The 24,936-nt window shown below is 25.9% G+C and overlaps 2 protein-coding genes across 5 annotated transcripts; one reads left to right on the top strand and one right to left on the bottom strand.

Moving 5' to 3' along the window:
* Positions 1-1,702: 1,702 nt before the first annotated feature.
* Positions 1,703-23,636, top strand: LOC126901177 (eIF-2-alpha kinase activator GCN1). 2 transcript variants are annotated; one of them, XM_050677483.1, is made up of 36 exons: positions 1,703-1,900; positions 1,972-2,071; positions 2,140-2,335; positions 4,150-4,311; positions 4,365-4,542; positions 4,622-4,874; positions 4,936-5,114; positions 5,178-5,378; positions 5,446-5,598; positions 6,196-6,367; positions 6,737-6,966; positions 7,036-7,168; positions 8,700-8,824; positions 8,890-9,071; positions 9,135-9,354; positions 13,063-13,396; positions 13,838-14,399; positions 14,973-15,183; positions 15,330-16,215; positions 16,290-16,469; positions 17,070-17,555; positions 17,627-17,766; positions 17,844-17,992; positions 18,310-18,421; positions 18,513-18,931; positions 19,003-19,126; positions 19,199-19,432; positions 19,492-19,755; positions 19,845-19,958; positions 20,053-20,477; positions 20,550-20,761; positions 20,829-20,977; positions 21,365-21,469; positions 21,562-21,777; positions 23,001-23,018; positions 23,382-23,636. In XM_050677483.1, the coding sequence occupies exons 1-36, from the start codon at positions 1,883-1,885 to the stop codon at positions 23,511-23,513; spliced, it is 7,974 nt and encodes a 2,657-aa protein (XP_050533440.1). In that variant the 5' UTR covers positions 1,703-1,882; the 3' UTR covers positions 23,514-23,636. The 2 variants fall into 2 exon arrangements, with proteins under 2 accessions (XP_050533440.1, XP_050533442.1); XM_050677485.1 differs by lacking the exon at positions 23,001-23,018 and having other exon boundaries at positions 1,710-1,900.
* Positions 22,380-24,875, bottom strand: LOC126901192 (von Hippel-Lindau tumor suppressor homolog). Of its 3 annotated transcripts, XR_007702990.1 has the most exons (4): positions 24,733-24,875; positions 24,466-24,662; positions 24,047-24,410; positions 22,380-22,913 (listed from the first exon to the last, which is right to left on the bottom strand). XR_007702990.1 is itself a non-coding variant. In XM_050677522.1 (3 exons), the coding sequence occupies exons 2-3, from the start codon at positions 24,642-24,644 to the stop codon at positions 24,113-24,115; spliced, it is 477 nt and encodes a 158-aa protein (XP_050533479.1). In that variant the 5' UTR covers positions 24,645-24,662; positions 24,733-24,875; the 3' UTR covers positions 23,935-24,112. The 3 variants fall into 3 exon arrangements, 2 of the variants coding, with proteins under 2 accessions (XP_050533480.1, XP_050533479.1); XM_050677522.1 differs by lacking the exon at positions 22,380-22,913 and having other exon boundaries at positions 23,935-24,410; XM_050677523.1 differs by lacking the exon at positions 22,380-22,913 and having other exon boundaries at positions 23,932-24,410; positions 24,466-24,871.
* Between the last annotated feature and the right edge of the window lie 61 nt (positions 24,876-24,936).

The raw sequence follows: 24,936 nt of genomic DNA, 5'->3' as shown, positions 1-24,936 counted from the left end.
ACAAATACAATTATATTGTGTTTTTTGTATTAACAGTATTGTCGTTGTACAACATCCACCACGGCACTTCTTGTAGTTCTTTAGTAATTTTATCCATCACTAGAAAATAAAAAAAGGCTTAAAACAGAATCTTGGTGCACTCTTATTCTTACCATAAAATCGTCTGTTACTGCGGCCACACTTTTTACCCTGGTACAAATGTCATAATACATCTCCTCTATTATATTAATGTATCTTTTTGGCACTCATTAATACACACTTTAAAATTTCTATCGGTACTCTGTCAAACGCTTTCATTAGATCTATAAATACCATATACAGCCTTTTCTTTTTTCCAGGCATAAATCCAAACTAGTTTTTAGATATCGATGTCTCATTTCTAATTTTCTTATCTTTCCCAAATCTTCATTTTAATGACTGAAAAGCTTTATGACTCTATAATTTCCACACTCCTCTATGTCTTCTTTGCTTTTGAATATCAGCACCAAAACACACACGTAAACAAACGACTTATACTCATAAATGTTAACCGCGTTTCTTTGGCTCTTGCCCGAATACGCAGGTTAGTCCAATGTTCTCAAGTTAAGAGCCACTAAGGGATAGCCTGTATATCCGTCAACACAGATGAGCTTGAAAATAGCAGTCAAAGGGTCACTTCTTATTAAGCACTAGCAAAACTATCTTTTTGTTCAACCAACTAAAGGACGGTTTAGCCCGGAGACTAGCCAGCTTACATACTAACTATTGGCATTGACTAAACGACCAGCAATCCGACTTTAATTCTAGTCGCACACACGAAATAATTATTATTATAATAATAATGAAATTTAATAGAATAATACTAAGTCTTTAGAATGTCTATAAATAATTGTATTCCAAGTATATAATTGTAATACATGCACACAAAATTATAAAATAATAATAAATACACAATTTCTATAACGCCCGTACGAATCCAAAAATTAATGCTTTTCCTTACCAGAGACGGAGACGATCGTAGTCAAACCGCTAATTTCCCTTTCTTTATTTAAACCCCTTTTTATAGTGTCTGGTTCCCTCATTTATTTATATTATTTGGTGATTATCTTATTTATTTCTATTTTTTTGACATTATCATAATAAATGTTTGAAATTTTACTACACTTTATATCTATAACTTTATAGATCTAATTTTTTTCGGATAGTATTTATGAGGAAAACTTGAGTTTTACTAAATTTGTTCGTGTAGGAAAGTTAGGATCTGTAGTAACTTTCTTTGTGAATCATATCAATCATAGAAACGTCAAATTTACCAACAAAAGAGTATTCCATAAAAACTTTATAATAAAATTTAAAATAAAAAATATTAATTATAACAAAAAAATATGAATGCTAAACGCATACTGAGAAGTGATTCAGTATGTGTTTAACCTTGATAATAGTAACATTGTTCCCGAAATTTGTATCTGCATTTTTTTATTATTTTTTGAGTTAAATATTTGAAGATTCTCGATCTTTCCATGGTCGCTACAGAGCGTTAGCTATAAAATTCGCAATGCTTTAACAGCTGTTTTTGAGGTGACAAACCGTATTTTAGGCTGTAGCAAAAAATTGTCAGCCCGTTGAGTAACCTGTCTTATCTATAATCGTAATCTTTTTGTAGAAGCTGTGGTTAAAAACATAAACCTTGATCAAAGATAATTCGTATTGTGTTTCTATGTTCATAACAATCGGCATTTTATCAATTTACTTATTTCTGAGGCATGTATATGGAAACTTTCACGTTTACACATTTTGATTTTAGTAATACAATTTTTATTTAGCACGATTTATGCAGAATGAAGAAATAATATATATTAGTAAATTCTTATAGTTAATTCTCATTATAAACTTAAAAATTATAATGGCTGATCTTAAAGGAGTAAATATTTTTATTATTGAATAGTGAGATAATATTGTATTGTAATTAAAATTAATTATTATTTATTGTAGATCAACAAACAATTTGTAGACTTTCATATCAAAACTCTTTCAGCTAGCATTAAAGAACGCAAAGTTTTATTCAAAAATGCTTCAAATATTACCAAGTCTAGTAAGTAATTTATGGTCAAATTAGTTACATTTTAAATGTTCCTAAAATATATCTAAATTTATTTATAGATGTTGGTGATGATATTTGGTTATATATTGGAGAATCATTGTTGATTGCTTTGAGTCGCTATCAAGATTTAAAATCACAGTCTTATGTAAAGGAGTTTATGAAAACATTAATGAAATCTAAGTCTGAATCTTGTGTCATAAATTTAACACCATTATTGATTCATTACGTCAAGAACTTTCCTCAGATAAATATTTCGTTAGTATCATATTTATTTATTTCATAGATTAATAATTCATATTTCCATAAATCATTTAAATGATTAAAACTAATTAATACATAAAAATTTTTTAAACTACTTAAGTTGAAAACTTAAGTTTTGATGGTTTGGCTAAGTTGAAAACGCAGCAGTAACTAATGTACACATCTCAGTTTTAAGACTCAGTCACAGGCAAAAAAAAAAAAAATTTACTTTGTGTAATAAATTTTGTAAACTGAAGAAAAAGTATGCTTATAGATGGGAAATTGAACCAAAGACTCTCACTATACAGGCAAAGCTTTCCCACTGAGTTACCTGATATCCATAAATAATTCCTAACATTTGAGTGTCTTAAATAATTATAAACATTAGTAATTTTATAAATAATAATCCTTTTTAAAAAATCATATTAAAACTTGAAAAGAAATTTGATTTGCTATGTATGATTCTTAAAAAATTGGGATATGTTAGAAAAACTGCAAGCGTTTGAGTTGACACAAGGGCTTGCAAAAGTAAGGCTTACAATAATTGTATAAAAAAAAGCAGTGCTTGTTACGGGTATGTGCAAATAAAGTGAAACTTCTTTCTTAGTCATTAAACTTATAAAATATATTTAATTTGGAATAAAATAAATACATACACTTAAAAATTTTGTATTCAATTAAAATTAATTAAATTAATTATTAATTTTCTTACTCTATTGTCACGAAAAATATAATGGCGTTATGATAGCTGTAATAACTAATCTGAAATTTTGATTGGATGCTATATAAATATCTTATAAAAAATGCATCTTTTGTAATTTTTTTTAATTTTTTTATGCAAAATAGTATTTAAAATTTTAATGAATTTCAAATAACATTACTTAAATTTATAATTAATAATAATTTTCGAAAATACATCGCTAAATTATAATATAAAATATAATTTATTACTTACTATTGTTATTTATTAATAAAAGTATATATAGATAATATTTACTTATATTTACATCTTATAATAAAATAAAATATTGAAAAATGAGCCAATTCTGGCAAATTCTTAATGTTCAATTTTCTTTATAATAAAAAAGATAGATGACATTATTCTTCGAAAATTTTTTGTGAAGATAAAAAAAAAATTTTTAGTACACTATGAGCATTTAAAAATTTTATCAGGAATGCTTATTGCTGCCAGCATTTTTTTTTTTGATTTTTTTATCAGGTCTGCCCAGAGACACTCCAAAGGTACTCTGATATTTGTTGATTTTTGGCTGAGTTATGATATTTTATATAAATTATTTACTTATAATAATAATTAAGAGTAAACAAAAATATATATTNTAAATGAATTAAATTATCGAATTATAAATTTTTATTTATTAGTAATTAATGATTAAAAACTAATATATTAATTAATAATAAATATTTTAATATTAAAAATAAGTTGTATGAATTTAAAATTCAAAATATTTATTTATTATTACAATAACTTGCAACGTAAACATTCATTGAATAATAAAATTTTGACCTTATACTTAATAAATCAATAAAATCTGTCTATGATGAACAAATATGATGCGCATCATGATGTGCGATGATCTTTTTTTTTTTTCAAACCTTCTGTAAAGAATTTTCTTCAAAAAAGTGTTGAATAAAATTATAATTATACCATAAGTTTTTAAAACTTAATATTCTGTTTATATATAGTACTTTTTAATTGTTCATTAAGTTATGAAGATTACATAATTATCATGTATAATTTACATAATGTTAAAAAAAGTTTTTCTGACCTATCAATTTATAAATTATTTTTTTGATTTTGTCTTATTTAGAAATAATTTAGCAAAAACAGCTTATTTTGGATTTGAAATTATTAGTATTATCATCAAATATTCATTTAAAGAATCTTTTGTAAAATTTAAAGCTGAACTTGCGCAACTTATAGAGTTACAAGCATTGTTAATAAGTGCTATAGCTAAATCTAAAAATACACAGTAAGTTTAGTGAGTAAAGTTTTTTTTTTTTTTTTTAACTCTTTAACTTTTAGTGTTTGTGAAAAATCATATAATATTTTGAATGATATATGGCTTTGTGAAAAAGAATCACTGGAATATTATGGAGAAGTATTTAAAAGTTTAGATTCAAAGCCATATTTGTTAGTTATTGAATCTTATGTATTAAAATCAATTTCTTTGTATAATATATCACTTGCTGAAAAATTCATGGTATGTTGGTATTGGTGTTTGTAAATCTAATTTAACATATTATATAAGTATTTAAGTTTCCTTTGGATTATCATTTTAGGAGTCTTTTTTGAATGTCTTTATTAAAGAGGGTATTACTTGCAAAATTCGCCCAGAACGTGAAATCATTCATCAATGCTCATTTACATTAAAACTAGTCACAATTGAAATATTTAAAACAAAATTACTACCTTCTATGCTAAAAGCTATGTTGCGAAATCCTGAGATAATATTAGAATGTATATCTGTAATTATTGCTAACTTGTCTATTGATCTAAGTGCTCATTGTAGTGAAATAATAAAAGGATATTCAGGTAATTTAAAAATATTAAATTAATTCTTGGTTATTTATTAAAACTATTTTAAATATTGAAGCTAATATTTATTCACAAAATGAACAAGCAAGAATTGAATCAGCTGATATATGCAAAGAACTAGCACTTAAGTGTAGTGATGCATCAGTTGTGTTAAATATTGTCAAGGATTTTTTTAATATTTATAATGGCTCTCAGGGAAAATTAAGTACTTCAGAACAAAAAATTAATGTTTTACAGGTAATATTTGTTGTATAAAAATAATTAAATTTTAATTACTTATTCCAATTATATTATTTTAAGGCTATTGGAAATTTAAGCTACAATACTGTTGCTAATGATGAAAAAAGCCAAGAAATAGCTGATTATACTATAGAACAACTAATTAAAATTTTGGACACTGAACTACATGAAAAAACATTAATACAAGCTTTGCATATTGTTATGCTGTGGAGTACTTGTTTTAAGAAAAATGTCCCTAAATTATTAATAAATTGGTTTCCAGTAAATAATTATACAATAATTAATAGTATTAATCATTTTTTATTTAAATAACATTTTTTTTCTCCAGAAAGGTTATGATAAAAAGTCATCAGTATTGGCTGTTAAATTAGCTTACATAGATTGTATGGCACACATTTTTAAAAAAAATCATAGCAAATTTGCTGTTAGTATAATTCCTTTGTTGTTAAAAACTGTTGAAAAATCTTCACAATCATCTCAGGTTTGTTAATCTATATTAAAAATTATGTTTAAACACTCAAAGTGCGTATCGATTATGCGCGGAAAACCCTCGAACATTGGCTTGCGCGGCAGCCACTCCAAATGGATACCGAGTTGCCACACAGCAAGCCAAATTATGTCTGTAAAATAGCACGCAAACAAAAATATAACTAAAACTACAATTTTTAGTAGAACTTAATTTATTTTTTATATTTACCTGGATTTTCAAACATAGGCACAGGCATATTACCTAGCCAGATTTTATACAAATTAATCCAAAATAATGTTTATATATTATATTAATCAGAATACTGGATGGACATTGAACAGAAATCTATTTTTTCTTTTTAAGTCTTGTCCAGTCAATTCTCAGTATCTTTTGTAGCTAATTAAACGACCTTCAATGAGTTCAATGTCCAATTTAAATATTACAGAAAATAATAAAATATTGATGTTCAAAAACGTATTGTTTAAAACCTTAAAATACATATTCAATTTAAAATTATTTTTATAAATTAGTGAATATTAGTAATTTATGTATTATTTTTTTAAGTTAATTGTTATATTTTATTAGGTAAATTATTTATACATTTTTTAGATCCCTATAGCTACTGAATTTGCTTATACTTCTTATTTCTTACTACAATTAGTGAAAGAAAATCCTAAATTAAATGAAGAAAATGGATTTTCTAATTTTTGGAGTATAATCTTGAACACAAATAAAGTATTATTTTTATCAGAAAAACTGTTACTTCAATTTAGTGAAGAAGGTAAATTTTTTTATTGCTATAAGATGTTAAAATTAAAAATTTGTTTTGAAAATCAATATCAATAATTTATTTTGTTTATTAAAATAATATCAAATTTTTCATTCACATGAAGTCAACTTAAAATATACTTATATAATAAGAATTGATCACTTGTGACTAATTATTTAAATAAAATTAAAACTATATTAAAAATATTACTTAATTAAAATATACTTAATATATGATTAGGAATATGGATATATTATATTAAATATATTTTTAATGCTTTTATAAACAATATATGTATCAATATAGTATTATGAGTAATAATATATATTAAATTCAATATTTTATATAAATAATTGGACTTTTAATTTTTAATGTTTTTAGTTTTGAATAAAATATGTACATTCAGTTTACTAGTCCTAAACATGCATTTTGATAAAATAAATGGGCCTATTGAACTATACTTGAGATCAATAGTATTTAGTCTTTTAACAATGAAGTCATCAATTAGGGCTGAAACAAAAAGAAATGTTACAAGTATAGTTTTGTCTCCAGGAGGATCTAAAATAGCTGCTTCCTTACTAATAGAAATAATGAATTTTCTTCAGAATAATGTACAGAATATGAGTAAAATACTTTTTGTATTGACAAAATGTAAAGGATTTATTAATTTTTTTTTATAGATTGATATAATTATCACACCTAAATATTTGGTGGAAGCAATTTCAATATTATGTCAGATAAAAAATTTAACAGAAGATGAACAAAAAAATTTGGCATTTGAATGTTTAAAACCATCTCATCATCCTATAATAAGTAATTTTATAATTATACAAATTTATATATATTTATTAAAAAAAATTATATTATTTTAAATGATTGCCTATTTGGCTCAATTGGGAAGACCTTATACATAAGTACAGGGGTTTGATTCAATTGGGTTATATAAGTTTTCTTGTTCAATCTAGTACAATCATAGCTTTTAAAAGAATATATAAAATATAAATTAATTTACTATAGTGTGCAGCTTGCCGTTCACCTACTAGTGTTTTAAAATTTTAAGAGTTTTCAAAAAAACGCTTGCCTGCATTTTGCAATTTGAGGTTTAAAATTTTCACCAGACCCACCCAGAAAAATTTCTAAGATGTCATAAATAAAATTACATCCAATCGTTTTGTCAGATTTTTTTTTAAGTCCGCATACATATTTTTAATTTATATGTCTGCTTAATATTGTGCATTTATATAATTTTTTTATATTTCTTAAATTTATTAATTTTGTGAATTCCAGTGGTTTTAATTGTAAATATACTAAATTTGCTTACAATATTTAATTATTTATGAGTTATATTTTGATTTTTCATATCCTTTCTAAGTACTTATTTGTTTTTTCATTTACCTCAGTTATTGTATTGTTTTCTGACAAATGATTTATTTAGTCATTAATGACATTTTCGATTAAATTAATAAAATCAATAATATACTAATTTATTAATTGTGTTTATGTGCTTTTATGATTTATGTAATTTTAGTAATAGACTTAGTAATTTTGTTAATACATGTTATTGGGTTTTAAGAATTTTATATTAGTTGAAATTATATTTAAGTTTTAATATGAGGAGACATTGTTTTAGTACACTACTACTCAATGACATTTTGTACTATTATTTTTTTAAATAGTCATGGTCCTTATTGTGAAATATTTGAATAAAACATTAATAATAAATAAATTTTTTTCCAACCATTGTAAAAATTATATGGGCATTAAAAAAACAAATCATGAAGGAAATAGCTAAAGTAGTATTAGAGAAATTTATTATTTTTTCAGGAAATATACATTTAAAATAGTTAAACTAATAAGGAAAATCTTGAAATAAAATTCTATTGCTTTATAATTATATAATTTTATTAATATAGTTAACATCAAAGAAAGTATTAAAATTGAAATAGTATTAAATTATTATAAAAATCTCAGTCAACCTTATACCCAATACATTTTTTGGATTTTACTCATTTCAATAATTAAATTTTTTCTATATTTTTGTTATACTGATTCTGAAATAATACCTTTTTGTAAAATATTTATTCTTATTAACCTGTAATGATGGGTTTAGTCGGGTACTTCTTCTAAAGTCTGTTACCATCTAGTAAAGACAGTCGCATGTGTGTGAAACCTGTAAGACTCTGAACCTGCAGAGGAACTTACTTGAAAATAATTTGTTTGCATTGTGAATTATATTAATAAATTAATTATCATCGAAGTCTTTATCTCAAATCCGTGGAGTAAAATTTTTTATGTATATTTTTAAGTTTAAAAATAATCTAATAATATAATTTGTTTAATATAGAAGAATACAGACCTAATTTATGGCTTATGATTTTAAATCATTATCAGTTAAAACCATCAGTTTTCATTAGATTGTATGAAAAAAAGCTTATCAAACTTTTTATGGAAGAGTATAAGCCTTCACGAGTAATATAAAATTATAAAATAAAATATTTATAATTGTATATTTACACTATTAATTAATTTTATAGTGCATGGAGAACGTTCTAAGTACTATTTCAAAAATGAATGGTGATATAATCATTCCTTCTATTATAGAAAAAATCAGGCTATGTTTAGTGAATAATAATAGCTACATAAATGTTACTGAAGAAGAATACGCTATCTATTTACACCCAGAAGGAGATCTATATAATAAATCCATTTTAGCCAAGTATTTAAACTTAAATTAACAATTTTTTTTTTTAACCATTATTAATGTTTTTAATTTTTTTAGCAAAGAAAATGAAGATACAATTAACTTGAAAAATATGAAACGAGAAAGTAAAGCATATTCTTTTAAAGAACAACAAGAAGAAATTATGCTGAGGAAAGAAATAGAAGCTAAAAAAATCAAGGAAGGTAAAATGAAAAAACCTGAACTATCTCCTAAACAAAAAGAAGCTATGGATATTGAATTGAAAAAAGAATCTGAGATAAGAAATACATTGAATATTGTAAGTTAAAAATTAAACCTATGGGTAGAGATTAATTACAATAAGTATCAAATGTTAGCAAGATTTTTTCATTATAGCCAATATCTTGTTGTATATGTTATTAGTAGAGCTCCTTATTTCACGTGTACACGCTTTCACGTGTTCACGTGAAATTAAGGTTCGATTTATAAGACCCGTTGCTTAAAATTTTCCGTGAATTATGATATTAATTACGTGTATCCATAAATTGTTGTATTCACGTGTATTTGTGAATTATTATATTCACGTATAACCGTAAATTTGTGTTAAGCCTTAACTTAGTTTTCTATATTTTTCCTAGGAAGAAAATAATTTTATTTATATAATTTTACTTAAGTTAATTAAAAAACTAATTATGCTCAATAATCAATAATAATAATTAATGTTTTATTCAAAAAAACCTAACCTATAGAGTGACATAAGATAATTTTGTATAAATAAACAATAATATTATAACAAATTATAATAAATAAACAAAATAATTCAACACCTAAATAACTTTAATAACATAAAATATTATTAAACTAATAATTTTCTATTTTGGTACAAAAATGTCAGCATATTTACATTTTTTGCCAACAAACAAGTCCTTTTTGAGGTTACTATATTTCCAGCAGTAGAAAAGCATCTCTCAGAGCTCACTGATATTGAGCTGCTTTGAGCTAGTAGATTTTGTTTCATATTGAATTCAATGTTTTGCATGCTTCTGTTAAATGACCTAAAAAACATACAAATCTGTTATACCAGAAAAAGAAATTTACACGCAGTCCTCAACAATATACATTTTCAGTTGATATCAATTAAAATTATTCACGTGATTAACGAATTCACGTATTCACGTGATTATGACTCTTATACGTGTTCACGTATTTTAGCTTTTACTAATTCACGTATATTAATCATGCGTGTTTTATTTTGTTATACTCTCGTGTTCACGATACCTGTGTACACGTATGTTTGTATTCACGTAAAAACATTAGAGCTCTAGTTATTAGTGCTCATTTTAAATGGATAATAATACAAAATCCAAAAACAGATATTTTTACCACATTATTTCTTTATTTTTTATGAAATTCATTGTTGATTTATTATTATTATGAATTAAATTTTTTTTAAAAATTGGTAACTTAATTTTATTATGAGTGGGCAATTATAAAAAGTTCAATACATTTAATAATTGCCTACTAGAGTGGTCCTTAGTTATAGTAGAACTTTTTTTTTTCTTTGAAAATTGACTCACCACCCCTTTAAGTTTTTTAATATGGAAAAAAATTAGATTTACAAAATTTTGTAAAGATTTATCAATCTTAAAACAGCATCTAAGTTTAAAACTTATACCTGATTATAATATTATCCTCCCAAAAAGTGAAACAGAAAAACAGTATGTTTTGAAAAGTGTTGCTACAAATCATAAAAAAAGTATCCAACTAAATGAAAGGTTTGATAATATTAGAATATAAGAATATTTCTATATTTTTTATTCTTACTCTGTTAAGGTTTGATAGGATTTCTTTCATCTATGAATTATTTTAAGTTGAATTTTATTGGAAGAGCTGTATTTAACAAAAAAATATATACATAAAATTAGATAAACTACCCTATTGATTCAACCCTCTTGCACACATCATAGGGTTGATCAGTCTCATCCAAATTTTGTAAATCTTATTTCTTTCCATATTGGAAAATCTATTCTACGTGGAATAGTAAAATTTCAAAATTAAGAGATGCCCTATTGCTTATAGAGCAGTACCATAATACTACAGTAGCGCTCAAAAGTATTTTGACAAACACGTTAATGGCGATTTAAAAAAAATCTGAACAGGAGCAATAAATCGTATGACTCTGAATTGTGATTAAGCGTAAAAAAAGCAAGAAGAAACAAAAAAATGTACAAAAACGTTAGTATAAATATTGGAAATTAGCTTTATAGAAGTTTACCGCGTTCAATAGTATTTTGACAAAAATAGAAACAACAAAAATAAATATTTTCTTAAAAAATAATTAACAAAAAACCAAGCAAGATCACAGAAATTAGTAACTGAAAGTTTAATATTTGGTAGCGTATCCCTTAGACCTGATAACCGCTTGACATTGAGCTGGCATAAAGTCAATCAGCTTTTCAATTGTTGAAAGAGGAATTTTGGCCGATTCTATACGCAATGTTTGAAGTAGAGTTGCCTTGGTGGTTATTTCTCGTTGACGGATCCTTCTATCTAGCTTGTCCCAGAGATGTTCAATTGTATTCAGATCTGGACTTTGACTAGGCCAATCCAACACGAAGACTCCATTCTTAGACAAAAAGGTTTTAACATGTTTTGAGGCATGTTTGGGATCGTTTCATGTTGGAATTGCCAGTCACCCTCGAAAATTTCTTCGGCATGTTCCAACATTATCTTTTAGTATGTTAGCTTATTTAAAGCGGTCCATGATACCTTCTATGTTGATCAAAGGGCCAATACCAGCTCGTGAAAAGCATCCCCAGACCATAACATGTCCTCCGCCGTGTTTTACGGTTGGAACTTAGTAGCGGACATTGTCTCGAGTGTTGACAGGACGTCTAACATACCATATTCCGTCTGATGAAAATATATTAAATTTGCTTTCATCGCTAAATAGAATGGTCGACCACTTCTGTGTTGTCCAAGACTTGTATTTAATAGCAAATGAAAGTCTGGCCTTCCGGTTCTTTACAAAAACCAATGGCTTTCTGCTGGGACATCGACCATTCAAACTCAAGTGGTTCAAGCGACGTTTTACAGTTGATATACGAACATTAACACCGTGTGGAATGTTTATATCGCGAGTAATATCTACAGCTGTAAGGCGGGGCTTTGCAACTGATCTCCGTCGAATGTCCCTATCGACTCTCTCGGTTGTTTTTCGTGGCATTTCTGATCTTTCAGCATTCTTTACTATGCCACGGGATGGAAATTGTTGGTTCCATACACTGACAATCTGTCTAGATAGTCCAAAATCTCTTAGCTTGTGAATGGCCACTTTGTAATGTTGCATTAACCGCCTCTTTTAGATCAGTAGAATACTTTTTAACCTTCGGCATTTTGGTTAGAATGGTCCATGCAATGTATAAAAATGGCCACTAAATACCAAAACAAAGTAATTACAAAATAAAATAGGTGTTAGCGCTAACAAATACACCTGTCAAAATACTTTTGAGCCCTGTATTTTAAAAAAACAGACTTTTTTACTTATGCCTACGTTGTCAGCTTCTTTTCCAAAGGATAACAGCTGCAGATTGCTGCACTCTTCACTAGAAAATGGTCGGCTACTTACTGTCTTGCAGGTCCATGCCATTTAGTGGTCTAAACTAATTGTCAAAATACTTTTGAGCGCTACTGTATGTAGTATTATGGTTTTATGTGTATTATGATTACTTTATTGTAAAATCTAAGATTTTTCTGTAATATGTTGTGTATTATTGGTTGTAGCAAAAATCTTGTTCTAACCGTTTCTTCTAATTTATATTTTAATATAAAATCGTAATGATTTATTCTGGAATTTGGCATTTTGCCTGCTTTTATCAATATTTTGTTCTAATGAATACTGGTTGTAGTATTTTTTATTGTTAATATATGTTTTCTTAATTAAAAGTAGCAAAAAATGAAAGAATTCTAAATTTAAATGAATGAAAAAAAACAATTAATTAATTATTGATTTTTAATAATTTTACAGATGAATAATGAAATTATAAGTGTAGTATCCATGTTGAATGGTATAATAATTGGAAATCCTCTATTAGTTTCACAATCGTTACAATATTTACTCCCTGGCATTATATCAAATTTGCAATCGTTAATTGCTGCTCCATTATTGAAAAAAGTTTTTATTGATTTAGCTTTTTGTGCATTTAATGCTGATGAAACAAAAAAAACGAAAAATAGTCCAAAAATTAATAATGGACGAATAAAATTATCACATTCCTTTATTCAATCAATTGCTTACTTGACACTAAGAAAATTAAAACCAAAATGTCAAATAGATAAGAATTGGTTAGAAGAAGATATAGGTAATTCATATAAAATACTTTGTTAACTACCCACATTTAATATATAGAGTGTTCAGTAAGTAAAAAGTGTTTCTATTGTTCTCATTGTTAGTAACATTTTATCTGTTTCCTTAATTCTTTAACACTCTGTGTATTAAATTAAAACATTCGGTGGCATATTATAAAAATTTGTTTGATTAGATTGTATGAAAATTTTTTTTTTTTTTTTACCGCTGCCCTTAAAATGAATTCTTACTTTTAGAGTAGTTATTAATTAAAAAAAAAAATTGTATATTATTTGAAACTATATTCCCCTAAAATAATTTATTATTGTTATATTGATAAAGGGTTTGATTTATTTTTCTAGTTAAACTATTTGTTTTGACCAGAAACCCCTCCAAAATAAATTTTGGACACTATTTAATATATTATTTTTAAAACACTATTAAATATATTTTTCAGAAAAAGCTTCAACTAGACTTGTGAAAATGTTTTGTGATTTAACTCGTAATAAGAAACAAGAACTGACTTCACCAGCATTTTGTTACTCTTTTACCCTTATTAGAGCAGTTATTTTAGATTTACCATTTGATCATCCACTTGTTTATGATAGCTTATCATTGTTACAAAATCAAGCAACCATACGTCCAAAAGCAGTTTCAAAAGCAAAGAGTAGTTCAGATTTACAGCGACCAAAATTTTTACCTCGTATTCAAATGTTTGAGTTATTATCAGAAATTATAAGTCGTACCATTGGTAATCTACAGGATAAAGCTGCTTCAGCTTTTCTAACTATAGCTAAAAGTTGTTCTACTGAGGAAAAGTGTGATCCTGCAAGTCGAGAAGAAATTTTATGTTTATTATCTGCTTTACAAAATCCATGTACTAAAGTTCGATATACAGCTATACAAGCTCTTAAAATGGTTGCAGCAGCTTTCCCAACATCAAAAAAAGATACATATATTATTTTAAGAATAACCAAAAGAATTTGGATAACTAAATTTGATATATATGAAGAAAATAGGTTTGTATCATTTGTGTATATATATATATTTTTAGTCCTAGTAAAAAATTACTTAAGGTGATATTTTTAATTTAAATAACTTAATGTTAGTGAAAGACATAAAAAAAAATTTAAGAAGACGTCTTTATCACTATGTTTAAAAAAAATATCGAGGTTTTTCAAAAATATTAGTTTTGTATATTTCTTATTTTAAATAACAATTGTAAACTAATTTATACTTAACAAATAGTTAAAGTGAAAAGTACAGTTTTTTTCAACTATTTTACTCTACATTAGTGACCATCTGGTATATGTTAACATTGTCATGTTAGTTTCAACTTATATAGTTCATTTTCATTAGCATTTAAAAATATTAATAAAATACTAATGATTAAAAGTTGATTAAATGTTGTCAACCAAACTTTGAATTAAATTTTTTTTTTGCTATTTCATTTTTTAAATATCCTATTCCTACTTAATGAAATATAATTGTGTCATTTTTATTCTCTTTGTTTTAATATAAAATGAATTTTTTTCAAATAATTTTTAATTATTTAGTAAAAAAATTTTAGAAACAATGATTTTTTTTTTTAGAAATTTAGCAGATGACTTATGGGATTTTGCAAAATTAGATATAAAAGTAAATGGTCTTTTAGAAAATTTACTAGAGGATGTTGTGCATCCAGTTACTGATGTACAGAAAGCTGTTTCAGTTGCTTTGTTTTCTTTTTTAAAAGATTCACCTATAAATGCAACTAATATTGCACTAAAAAAACTTCTATCAATGTATAACAGTAAAGTTATAGTATGTAAATGTATTATTCTATTGTTAGTTTAGTGTAAGAATTCATAATTAAAAAAAAATTATTGATAGATTAAGTATCATTCAAATATTTTTCTTATTAAATTAAATGTTATAACATGTATAATGTTTAATAATTATTAATTTAGAAACTAGAAGATAATATTGAATTGGATGATTGGCAAGGTCGAGTTGGAGTAGCCATGGCATTAGAACAATTATCTTTGCTATTAAGTGATGATATGGTAATTCAGCTCGTCAATTTTTTTGTTTCTACAAGTTTAGATGATAGAAATCATGTTGTACGAGAACATATGCTTAAAGCTGCAGTAGCAGTTGTTAACTTGCATGGAAAAAATAATGTAGATCGTTTAATGAGTATATTTGAAAAATTTTTGAAGAAAGCAACATCTTCTGAAAGTTTTGATAATGTACGTTTGGGTGTGGTTGTTTGTATGGGAAGTTTAGCCAGACATTTAGATAATAATGATCCTAAACTAAAACCTATCACTAATAGACTTCTTGAAGCACTATCTACACCTTCACAAGAAGTTCAAGAAGCTGTATCTAATTGTTTATCACCTTTAATGCCCATGGTAAAAGATGATGCTGATGCCATTTTAAAAAAACTTTTAAACCGTCTTTTTAATTCTGCTTCATTTGGAGAACGCAAAGGAGCTGCTCATGGATTAGCTGGTGTCATTAAAGGTCTTGGTATACTCAGTTTAAAGCAATATGATATTATGAGTACATTAACTGAAGCCATACAAGATAAAAAAAACTATAAGAAAAGAGAAGGTGCCCTATTTGCATTTGAAATGCTTTGTTCAACATTAGGTCGATTATTTGAACCTTATATTGTTCATGTTTTACCCCATTTATTATCATGTTTTGGGGATAACAGTGAATATGTACGAACTGCTACTTACGACTGTTCAAAGGCTATAATGAGTAAACTTTCAGCTCATGGTGTTAAACTTATTTTACCATCTTTGTTAAATGCATTAGAAGGAGATTCTTGGAGAACTAAAACTGGTAATGCATGTTTTATCTCTAATATTCAATAATAGTTATTCAGTTCTAATAACATTAAAAAAAAAAAATTTTAGGATCCGTGGAATTGTTGGGAGCTATGGCTTACTGTGCACCTAAACAACTTTCATCATGTTTGCCTAGTATTGTTCCAAAATTAATTGAAGTTTTAAGTGATTCACATATTTCTGTCCAGGAAGCTGGAGCTCAAGCTTTAAAAGTTATTGGTTCAGTTATACGAAATCCAGAAATTCAAGGTAAAACACCTTTTTGATAAAAATTATTGCTGTATTAATAACATTATTCATTAATATACAATGAGTCAGTGGTATTTCATAATAGGGAGACCATAGTAAAACATCTATAAAATTCCATATTTTGGACCTTTCTTTTTCTCATAACTTCATTTTGGTAGTGATAAGTGCTATCGAGGAGAGAACGAGCTCCCTTAGCCTTCTCTGAATATACAACTGAGTCATATAAAATAATGCTATCCCTAAAAAAACCACTTAAGGTAATATCCCCAAGTTCATCATCATTATTATACTAATAAGTCTTTGATGAATCAAGCCTTATCTAACATTTTTATAGTTAATATTTTTACAAAATAATCCATAGTAGTTCTTTTTTCCATACTTTTATTGTATGCAATATTAAATTTGTTTTATTAAAAAAACATCACTATATCAAAAAAAAATTATTTTATTTATCAGGAATCTTATAAGCCATAGTATTTTTTTATCTTTATAATAAAAGTTTTTTTAATTAAGATACTTGGTGACTGTTAACAATAAGCTTCTGATTTTTTATATAATTGAAAATTTATTCGTAAATTTATATCTATTGTTTTTATATAGCTATTGTACCAGTCCTTCTAGAGGCTTTACAAAATCCATCAAACAAAACTGCACCATGCCTACAAATTTTATTGAATACTAAATTTGTACATTTTATTGACGCTCCATCACTTGCTCTAATAATGCCTGTAGTACAACGAGCATTTATTGACCGTTCAACTGAAACTAGAAAAATGGCAGCCCAAATTATTGGAAATATGTACTCATTAACTGATCAAAAAGATTTAACACCATATTTGCCTAGTATAATACCAGGATTAAAAAATTCATTGCTTGATCCTGTACCAGAAGTTCGGACAGTTTCTGCACGTGCTCTGGGAGCTATGGTTAGAGGAATGGGAGAAACTAGTTTCCAAGATCTTTTACCATGGTTAATGCAAACATTAACATCAGAAGCTAGTTCAGTTGATAGATCAGGAGCTGCACAAGGTTTAAGTGAAGTTGTGGGTGGTTTAGGTGTAAGCAAGCTGCACAGCTTGATGCCAGGTAAATAATATATAAATTATTAGAATACTTGAAGGTTTAATATTTAATTTATTTTTGTACTTATCTTATAGAAATTATTGCAACTGCAGAACGAACTGATATTGCGCCTCAAGTCAAAGATGGTTATATAATGATGTTCATTTATATGCCTGTAGTATTTAATGATGATTTTATTCCATACATTAATCAAATTATTACCCCTATTCTTAAGGTATATAAATAATTTTTTTAATGTACAGTCATATACATATAAATGTTGTCATATAATTATATATACTTGTATTAAAGGCATTAGCAGATGAAAATGAATTTGTTCGAGAAACAGCTTTAAAAGCAGGACAACGTATAGTTAATATGTATGCTGAATCAGCTATTCAGTTATTATTGCCAGAGCTTGAAAGAGGTTTATTTGATGACAATTGGCGTATACGTTTTAGGTAATAAATTTGTTTTGTATTCATTCTAAAAATAATAGGTTTAGTATTTTATAAACTATAAAATGTAAGTAATAATTTAAAGTAGTGGCATTATCAATATTTTGTAAATATATAATATTTATATTTTTTTAAACTAATTATATGTTGCTTATAAAATTAAAAAACCTCAAAATTTAAAGAAAAATATATAATTTTTTTTAAACTTAATATATAACATACCAGTGAAAAATTACTTTTGATATAAAATAAAAAATTTTATGAACTTCAAAGAATTTTCTACTAATTAAATTGATTGAAATATTTTCTAAAATGTTTAGTTCTGTACAGCTCCTTGGTGACTTATTATATCGTATTTCTGGAGTATCTGGTAAAATGAGCACAGAAACAGCAAATGATGATGACAATTTTGGTACAGAGCATTCTCATAAAGTATGATTTTTTATTATATTATTAAACAAAAAAAAACAAAATGTATTTTTATATAAAATTGTGTGTATATATTTATGTTTAAAATGTTTAGGCCATTATTGGTACTTTGGGAGCTGAAAGACGTAATAGAGTATTAGCTGGTCTGTACATGGGTCGCTCTGATGTTGCCTTAATGGTTCGACAAGCTGCATTACATGTTTGGAAAGTAGTTGTAACAAATACTCCACGTACTCTTAGAGAAATATTACCAACATTATTTACTTTATTATTGGGATGTTTAGCAAGTACAAGTTTTGATAAAAGACAAGTTGCTGCAAGAACTTTGGGAGATCTTGTTCGAAAACTTGGAGAACGAGTTTTACCTGATATTATTCCTATTTTAGAAAAAGGTTTAGAATCAGAACAAGCTGATCAACGTCAAGGAGTCTGTATTGGTTTATCAGAAATAATGGCTTCTACAAGCCGAGATATGGTACTAACATTTGTCGATAGTCTTGTACCAACTGTCAGGTAATTTGCAAGTTTTAACTAGATAAAAATAACAAGAAAACTATAATAACATTTATTGTTTCTTATTTTAGTCGAGCACTGATGGATCCATTACCTTCAGTAAGGCAAGCTGCTGCTAAAACATTTGATAGTCTTCATTCTACAGTTGGTCATCGAGCTTTAGATGACATACTACCTCCCATGTTAAATAATTTGGTACTTTTTTTTTTAGTATTTTCAAAATACTTCAATTTGATTTTTTTTTTAGTTTTATTATAATTATTATAGAATAACCCTGATCCAGAAATAGCTGAAAAGACACTTGATGGATTACGTCAAGTAATGGCAGTAAAGTCAAGAGTAGTTTTACCATACCTAATTCCTCAATTGACTCAACCCCCAATCAATACAAAAGCTTTATCAATTTTAGCATCAGTTGCTGGTGAAGCTTTAAATAAATATTTACATAAAATTCTACCAGCTCTATTAACTGCTTTGTCTAAAACTGAATCTGCTACTGAAGTATGTAAAACCAATTTTGGTTTAATTTTAAACTTCTCAATTTAAATTATATATTTTAGGAATTAGCTTATTGTCAAGCTGTTGTATTGGCTGTTTGTGATGATGCTGGAACTATGGTTGATTTATTATTAGATGCAACACAATCTGATAATGTATCTCAAAAACAATCAGCGTTACAGTTATTAGCAGCATTTTGTTCTCACACAAAAGCTGATTATAGTTCTTGTGTACCAAAACTATTGCATGGTATTATTTATCAGTTTAAAAATAAAGATGAGAAAAATTTGCATTTGGCATGGGAAGCATTAAATGCAGTTTGCAAAGTATAATTAAATTTATCATTAATGATATTTGTAATATTTTATTGCTTCAGTATTTTTATACTAAATTCCTTTTTAAAATTCTTTTTTAGTCAGTTGATACAAAGCAAAGTAATCATTTAATATTTGAAATAAGACAAGCAATTAAGTTTGTTATGAATGATAACAAAAATCTTGAATATTTACCTGGATTCTGTATACCAAAAGTATAATTATTTTTCAATTGTTTATTTATGTTAAATTTTTTGTATTTTAACAATAATAAAAACTTGAACGCATGTGATTTTTTTTTAATTTCAGGGTGCAGATCCATTTGTACCTATTTTTAGAGAAGCAATTCTGAATGGTAATCCTGAGATAAAAGAACAAGCAGCACAAGGCTGGGGAGAAGTTGTAAAAGTGGCAGCTAAAGAAGGTTTAACATCACCCGTACTAAATATGACTGGACCTCTCATTCGTATTTTAAATGAACGTTATTCCTGGAATATTAAATCTGCCATTTTAGAAACTGTAGCTTTGTTATTGGCAAAGACTGGTAGTAATTTAAAACAATTTTTACCCCAACTACAAACAACCTTTTTAAAATCTCTGCAAGATCCTAACAGACAAGTTAGACTCAAAGCAGCAAATGCTTTAAGTCATCTTATTGTGGTTCATTCTCGTACAGAAACAATTTTTGTAGATCTACATTCAGGTGTAAAAAATTCTGAAGATCCAGCCATTAAGTATGTAATTTTGAAAAAAATTAAGATTTAAAAACTTATTTAATTTAATATGTACATTTTTATATAACTTAGAGAAACAATGCTACAAGCTTTGCGAGGTGTTATTTCTCCTGCTGGTGATAAAATGTCTGATCAAGTACGTAGAACAGTATTTATGACATTACGAGAGGGACTAGGAAATCCTGAAGATACTATAAGAAGTAGTACAGCTGGTTGCTTAGGTGCCTTATGTAAATGGTTATCCCCTGAACAGTTAAATGTTGCATTAAATGATCATATTTTAGGTAATATAGCTAAATATGTAAACAATAAAATGTGTGTTTTTTATAATTTTCTTTTAATAACTTTTAGTTGATGATGCATCTTTGGATTCAATATTAAGACATGGTAGAAGTTCTGCTTTATTTGTTGCACTTAAAGAATCCCCAGACTCCATATTTAGTGCACAATATACTGATAAAGTTTTAAAAACTTTACTTAGTCATTTGCAGGCAGACAAGGTAATTTAAGTTTTTTTGTCTACAAAATAAAAACCGAGCTTAGCACATTATAAATTAAGTTTAAAACTGATGATGTCTACGTCAACTATTAATAATTAAATTATTTTTAATCATTAATAGTCTTATTAAGAATTATATCTCCTCTCCTCCAATGAGATAGTTTCTTAACTACATATACTCTGAAAAAAATGATTATCCTCAATGCCCCACTAAAACTTATCTCATTAGTAAATTAATTAAATATAGTCTAATTAAACTATTATAGATACTCAAAAATGTGATAAAAATGTATTTATCTTTAACATCCCTATTAATAAAATTAAATAATAATTTATGTAACTAATGTACAATTTTTCTTTTAATTTAGTTTAACTTTTAAATTTTCAGATTTCTATTACTATGAACGGTGTTAGGAGTTGTGGTTATTTATTCTTACATTTAATGAAGTCCAATATGACTATTCCTTCACAGCTTTTGAGTCCATTTGTTCGAGTATGTATTATGTATTTATATATTTTTATTGAGATTTATAACATTGTAATTTTATATAAGATTTAGTTGATACAAAAACCTAATCATTTTAGTTAATGAACCAGACAAGCAATGAGGTAAAACAATTAGTTGCACATATATGCTTATATTTAGGAAAATCTGAAGTTACTTTATCACCTGAATTTCTAAAATTAGTTCTTCCAATGTTAGTAAATGGTTCTAAAGAAAAGAACTGTTATGTCAAGTCTAACAGTGAAATAGCATTAATTGCAGTTCTTAAATTGCAACAAGGAGATGCCACATTACAGGTTATTAAATTATCATTGACTATTTAATTTCTACTCAAATAGTAATAATTTCCAGAATTTTTTTAGTTTTGTTTATTATTATTTGTTTTTCAATCTAAGTGTGGTTAAATATTTTCAAGGTCTATTCCTTATTCTTTTTAACAATTTTTCTTTTTATTGGCAACATACATATTTTACTAGTATAATTAATTACACATTACTCTGCAGTAATTCTCCAGCATAAAAATGTTAATAATTCTCAAAGTTTGTTATCAACCAGTTATTTTCTTAGTTTGATTATTTTCTATTACATGAACTAGTAAAATATATATGTTACTATTAAAAAATAAAGTTTATACTCTTATAAGGGATAAGGAATAGACCTTAAATGTATTTAATTACATATAGATTGAGAAATAAACAATACTAAATAAAACAAAAAAAAATCTCAAAATTATTTTTTCTTTATACAGTAAAAATATAATGAACAACAAGAAATCAATTGCCTTGTACATATAAATATCTATTTTATTATTTTTTATGTATTATATAGGGTATTCAATAATTTTTAATTTATTTTAATATTCTTTATTATTTGGCAAAGTTAATTATGTGTGTTCAATGTCTCTTTGAAAAGTATAGGTAAGGTCAACATTAGATATTGCAGAGCTTTATGAAAAAATTTTAGCAAGGATCTTAATATTTTTTTTAGTTAAAAAGGAATCTTTTTTTAGTCATCAATTAAATTTTAGGGCCTCATTGCATACACACCGAGTGTATACTTTTTTAGGTTTTAAAAATATTGATAAAATTGTAATACATAAACACAAAATCTCACAAATTGCCATAAAATTATGTTGTTTATTTCTAAGAGATATTTAAAAATGTATCTAATCACAAGTGATTAATTTATAAAAGTTTCAAGTTCTTGAGAGATCAGATCATAATTCATACTTTATGAATTATCTGAAAGATTGTGATAACCTTTTTAACTTGTTGACTGTATTTATATTTTTTTTCGGCTTTTACTTTATTGCGTACATAAATTTAGCATAACTACCTTGTTAGTTTATAATTTTATACCATTCAGTCTCATACAGAGAATACAAAACCATTATAAAATGAAAATTGTATGCCAATTGGTGTTGAAAGATTAGCTAAAAAAATTATGATATTAATTGATATACAGTGAATTTTTAACTATTAAGAGTATTAATTAATGATAATTATATTGTTTCAAGCAGCTAGGACCTGAAATGGAGGTATATAGTAATAAATAAACACAAATATTGATATTAGATTAAAATAAGATTAAGTGATATAAATTTTAACAAATGGGGTAATTGTAAATTAATTTTTTTTTCAGAATATTTTTTTTTTATAGATTTATCAGCCTATTAAGAGCCATAGTGGTCTCCCCCAAAGAGGGAGGTTACTCTCAGAATATTTAGCACATTTTATTTTATGTTGAAAATTTCTGGTCTCTATATGTGTTACTATCATATTAAACGTAAATTCAAAATAAAAACTTGTGCATTCTTTTTTAAAAAATGCATATACAATTACTCCACTTCACCTTAAAATTTTTAATTGAAATTTATTTGATTCCTTTTTTAATTTTTTAGGCTTGTTTAAACTTGCTAGACATTGGAGCTCGAGAAGCATTAAATGATGTCATTAATAAAGTGTTACGAAAAGTATCATCATTACAAATAGACAGCAAAGTTGAAGAACTAGATGATACATTAATTACATGAAATTCAATTTGTATGCAGTTAATTGAAATAAAGTTACATTTCCTTGTACAAATGTTTGATATGTATATTGATTTAAAAAAAATCTGCTGCAATATTTTTAAATATAAATATTGTATTATTAATTATTCATACCAAAAGGTTGTTTTTCTTATAACAAGTCTTATAGTTATTTTTTAATTTAAAAATGAGATGTTCAATGAAATTTACCAAAATTTAAATAAATCTAACTATATACATTTAGTAAATTGTATACTTCAGAAGTAAACTATCACAAATTAATTTTTATTTTAACAATGGAATTTATTTTAAAATACTTATTCAACAGTCATAACTCATTTTTGAAAAAAAAATTAACTTGCAATAATTTACCTCTGATGTACAGTTTACTAAACTAGCTTATAACCAGATATATAAATTCATATAAAAATAAGTTTTTTACCATAAAAAGTTATTTATTTATAAAAAAAAATTAATTAAGAAAAATATATTTTACTTAACTCGCTTACTTATAAACAAAAATTATGTACATTTACCTTTAACAATACAATATAATTAAAGCAACTTATTAACATATCAATAATGATACATAATAGTATACTTTAATTAGTCAGTTTCATTTTACATTCCTCTTTGTTACAAATCATTTGTACCAATTCCCTCTGTAAAATTATAGGAATTTCTAATGTTTTGACTTCATCTTCATGTGTCAAAATTTTAGCTAAATTTAACAAACATAATTGACGTAATTCAATTACTGGCATTTCTATTAATACCATTGTTCTTAAAGGTACATTAATAGGATGACTAAATTTAAGACGTTTATGTTCTTCTAACCAAGGTCTTGCCATAAACACTTCTTTACCATTAACTACCATTCTACTTTTTGATATACATTCTCTAAAATCAAACATACAAAACAGCATTATAAATATTCAATCAAATTTCAATTTACCTGAATATCCACGGGTGTGTAGCATAAGTATTGACATCTAAAAATTTTTCAGAAGGTAAAATACAGTAGGATTTTTCTTTCTTATGAAAGTTAATCCATATGACTTCAATATCATAGCATGTTCCATTTTTAAATCGTACGTATGCAGGCTGTCTATTATTATCTGGTTGATCAGCCATCAATAAATATTCTCCAACCTTTTTATATAATTTTCATTATTTATATTCAAAATTTTCAAAACTAATAACAAATAAAGTATATTATTACTTTATTATAAAGTATCTTATGGAAGACTAATTTAGGAAATCCCAATCATGAAAATTTTCGAATTAAAATAAAACAATTGAAACTTATATTTTAAATCGTTAATAATAATAATAGTGATGTACATAATTCTTATCGTTAAAATAATAAGTAGATAACAATATTTACGTCTGATTATAATTCTCTAGATTACCATTAATCAGTAAC

The sequence above is a fragment of the Daktulosphaira vitifoliae genome, unplaced genomic scaffold (assembly GCF_025091365.1).
Source record: "Daktulosphaira vitifoliae isolate Bord-2020 unplaced genomic scaffold, ASM2509136v1 Scaffold_3, whole genome shotgun sequence".
NCBI lineage: Eukaryota > Metazoa > Arthropoda > Insecta > Hemiptera > Phylloxeridae > Daktulosphaira > Daktulosphaira vitifoliae.
This window is presented reverse-complemented; position numbering and strand designations above follow the sequence as displayed.